The sequence below is a fragment of the Lycium ferocissimum genome, chromosome 7, assembly GCF_029784015.1.
Source record: "Lycium ferocissimum isolate CSIRO_LF1 chromosome 7, AGI_CSIRO_Lferr_CH_V1, whole genome shotgun sequence".
NCBI lineage: Eukaryota > Viridiplantae > Streptophyta > Magnoliopsida > Solanales > Solanaceae > Lycium > Lycium ferocissimum.
Window position 1 is genome coordinate 57515829 of NC_081348.1, and position 4181 is coordinate 57520009.

Sequence of the window (4181 nt, forward strand, 5' to 3'; positions counted from 1 at the left end):
TGATACTGCTCTTGCTACATCCCCTTGGGTTGTAGAGTGTTTCAGGTGATTGATTGTGATACGTTGGGAGATGCATGGTACCTATCTTGAAGATCTCCTCCCACTTCACTCCGAGATGGAGGATTAGTCTTAGAGTTGTATTCCATTATGAAATTTACATTAGTTGCTCTTGTACTTGTCTAGACCTGGTCGTGAGATTTGGAAAGAGTCATGTAATCATTGACTGTTGTAATGTTTTTCAGATCTTGAGTCTATTTAGAAATTGATTTCCGTTATTAATTATATATTCATTGGATTAAATGAATTGTCTTTAATTGATTGATGTGTTATATAATTGAGGGTTCGCCTACCGAGGAGGGAAAGGTAGGTGCCCGCGCAATCCTAAATTTGGTCGTGACATAGAGATATGATCAAATTGGTGCAATCGTTTTTCTGTAGGCATGAACTTCCAAGGTATGTTACTTGTACTAATCTAGTACTACTCCCAAAGAAAAATAAAATCACACATTTTTTGATATGAGACCAATTAGTTTGAGTAACTTTACTAGTAAAGTGTTTTCCAGAGATTATTTCACCTCAGCAATCAGTTTTGTTAAAGGCAGAAGTATTGTTGGAAATATCTTATTGGTTCAGGAAATAGTACATGATATTTGGATTAGAGGAAAGCCTGCCAATGTTGTCATTAAACTTGACATGGCTAAGGCTTATGATAGAGTATCATGGATTTTTCTGACTAAAGTCTTTGAGGAGAATGTGTTTTGGGGAATTCATTATTGATCGAGTGTATAGGATCATCTCTAATAATTGGTACTCTATCTTGATCAATGGGCAACCACATGGATTTTTCAAATCAACAAGGGGGGTAAAACATACAGATCCATTTTCTTTTACCTTGTTTGTATTGGCTGCTGAGTGTTTGTCTAGGGCATTGAATGATTTGCATACTAAGGATGAATATAAAGAGTATGGAATGTCAAAATTGAGTCCATATGTCAACCACTTGGCACATGCAGATGATACTATTATTTTAACCTCTGCTGATGAACAGTCCATGAGATTGGTAATGCAAACACTGACAGAGTATGAGGAGGTGAGTGGCTAGAGGATCAATAAACAGAAAAGTGCAGTGTACATACATTACTTGACCTCACAAAGTATCAAGGAGAGGGTGTACAATGTCACACAGATTCCAGAGAAGGATTTCCGTTTAACTTACTTGGGGGTACCAATTTACTATGGGAGGAGGTTGAATATTCACTATAAGGAGTTGGTTGAAAAGATTCAAAATAGACTTAGCTCTTGGACTGAAAAATTTCTATCTATTGGGGGAAGGACAAAACTGATCAAGCATGTTCTACAGAGTATGCCCATACATCTACTTTCAGCATGTGATCCACCTAATGGAGTTCTTGAACAGATACACAGGCTGTTTGCAAAGTTCTTTTGGAACAATTCAATTGGGAATTCTAGAAAGCATTGGGCAAACATGGACAACATTACGTCATCCACAAGAAGAAGGAGGAATGGGATTCAGAAGCTTACGAGATATATCTAAAGCCCCTTTTGCAAAGTTGTGGTGGAATATGAGGACCAAGCAGTCCCTTTAGAGGAATTATGAGTAACAAGTATCTGAAGAAGTTTCATGCAGAGATAGCTCTTATCAAGTCAGGTACATATGTGTGGAGGAAAATGCTCAAGCATAGAGATGACATAGAGCATGAAATATGGTGGAAGATTCAACAAGGCAATTCCTATTTCTGGTTTGATAACTAGACAGGATTAGGAGCATTATATCATATTACTCCATCAGATTTTATATGTAACTCAACTATCATTCTTGTAAAAGAAATGGTGGAGGAAGGATAGTGGAATGAAGAGTTATTGAGAGAAATTTTGCCTGAAGACTTGGCAGATCATATAATGCAGAACATTCAACCACCAGAGGAGAGCATGCAAGCAGATAAGGCTTTCTAGAAAGTGGATTCAAGAGGTAAATTTTCTGCAGGTTCAGCTTTCCAATTGCTTAGACAAAGGAAGGAATATAGTATCCTTTATAAGAAAATGTGGATAAAAGGATTGCCAATAAAGATATCTTTCTTTATGTGGAAGTTTTGCCAATTCAAATTGCCTTTAGATGATAAACTAAAGAAATAGGGTCATCAATTCCCTTCCAGATGCTATTGTTGTCAACATCCAAAAGTGGAAGACATTTCCCATGTTTTTTTACATTCCCCAACTGCTCAAGCTATTTGAAAATATTTTTGTGGCCTAGTGGGGATAAATATTGAGAATCTTCAAGTTATTCAGATAATTAATAGGTGGTGGAATTTTCTAGGAAAAGCACACATTTAATGTGTTTATCAAGTTGTCCTTGCTATTATTATTTGGGAATTGTGGAAAAGGAGAAATACTATGAGACATGAAGGAAAAGTGCCAATTATGAAACTCATGTACCAGGTGATGCATACTCTGATCCAATTCATGAAATTGAGGAGTAAACCTTTAAGTATGAACCTGATAGATGGACTGTTGTGATAGAGGCTTTATAGAAGCACAATCGAAGGTTAAAGTGACTCAAGTTTTATGGAAAATGCCTGAAAATGGATGGATCAAGATAAATATTGATAGGACTTCTAGGGGTAATCCCACGAGAAGTTCATGGGAAATCTGTATAAGGAATGAATATGGGGATGTCATTCAAGCTCAAGCTAAAGAAATGGAGGATCCTCAGAGCACTACCACAGAGGCAGAGGCACTAGCAATTCTACAGGCACTCAGATTTGTGAGAGCTAATCCGATGGATCAGATCAGGATTGAAACTGATTCATTATTGGTGAAAAACATAATTCAGAGGACGTGGGAAGTTCCATGGAAGGTTGTCAGCATGGTGGAAGAAATATGGAAGATTATGGAAGAGAAGATGGTAGTGGTTGAGTACATTTATATGGAACGAAATGTTACACCTAAAAAAATTTTGTGTCGTTTGCGTTGTGAGTAAAATAACGTAAGCTCAGAGAGGTCATGGAACCCTTATAAGGTTAAGTAATACTCTTAACAAGTTCTAAGCAAGTGTCTAAAGGTTCTGAAATCAAGCAAATCGAAGAAAATAAGTTTTTCGAAAATTTGGAAAAATTTGCCAGAATTGTGGACAGAAATTTTGGGTCAACTTTAGAGAGGTATATCTCCTAGAATACAATGAGTTATGGAATGCATAACCTATGTAAATTAAAGTTCAGCGAGTCTTCTTTCCAATGCAACTGACATATCACAAATCTGAGACGTACAGTAAAAGATGCAGCCCGTACAAAATTGTACGATTTCACTTGTAATTCGATGGTTGCACATTGATGAACCGTCAACATGTTAACAGTCCGTCAAAGCTGCAGTCGAATTAAGGCGGTGGAGAATTGTTGTTTTGATTATAAATAAGAGGGGAACCACCTTGGTTCATTTTATCACCAAAATTAGATCTTCTAGACCCTTCCAACTCTCTCTTAACCATCCTAAACCTTCCATAAACATCCTAAGTTATTTCAAGTGAAGATCAAGCTTTGAAATCCTTAACTAGTTCATGGAAGGAGCTTGTTTCTAATTGAAGTTGTGGTGTATAAACTTAGAGTGAATTGTGTGAGGGGTGAAGTTCTTCAAGTTATATGATATGTTCTTCATCTTTACTTTGATATTAAGTTGTTTTTGGAGGATTTTAATGGTTTAAAGTAAAGGAAAATATGGCATAAAGGTTGTAGGTGGATATGTTGATGTTGTTGGCCTATGGACTGATTTTCGAAGGCAGATTTGGACGGATTTGTTTATGTTTGTCATGTAGTATCTTGATTATGTTATTGTTGATGTTGTTATTGATATTTGATAGTTGTTTTGGAATTTGGAGAAAGTAGATAATATAGGGGAAATGCTATCCAATTTTCGTTGGCTTATTTATTAGTCTAGTTTGACTTTATGAGAGTTTCAATGGCTTGACCCTGGTAAGAATTATCTTGAATGTAGATTTACAAGTTCGAAAGGATAAGCATTAAGTAGTTAAGGAGACGACAAGGTGTGTTAAGGCTAACTCTTTCTTTCTTAAGGCATGATTCCTTTGTCGTGAACCTACACACGATTTCCATAATATCCATATTCCTAAAAATGCTAGAAGCTCATGATACTCAAGGTCCTTATGATAT

The 4181-nt window shown here is 36.3% G+C and overlaps 1 protein-coding gene across 1 annotated transcript; it reads left to right on the forward strand.

Moving 5' to 3' along the window:
- The first annotated feature begins 2521 nt into the window (after window positions 1-2521).
- LOC132062380 (uncharacterized) lies at window positions 2522-2998 on the forward strand. The gene has a single exon (XM_059454960.1). The coding sequence runs from the start codon at window positions 2522-2524 to the stop codon at window positions 2996-2998; it is 477 nt and encodes a 158-aa protein (XP_059310943.1).
- The last annotated feature ends 1183 nt before the right edge of the window (window positions 2999-4181 follow it).

Excerpts from the sequence above, each read along its gene's own strand:
- LOC132062380 (XM_059454960.1), top strand. The coding sequence starts at position 2,522 with ATGGACTGTTGTGATAGAGGCTTTATAGAAGCACAATCGAAGGTTAAA.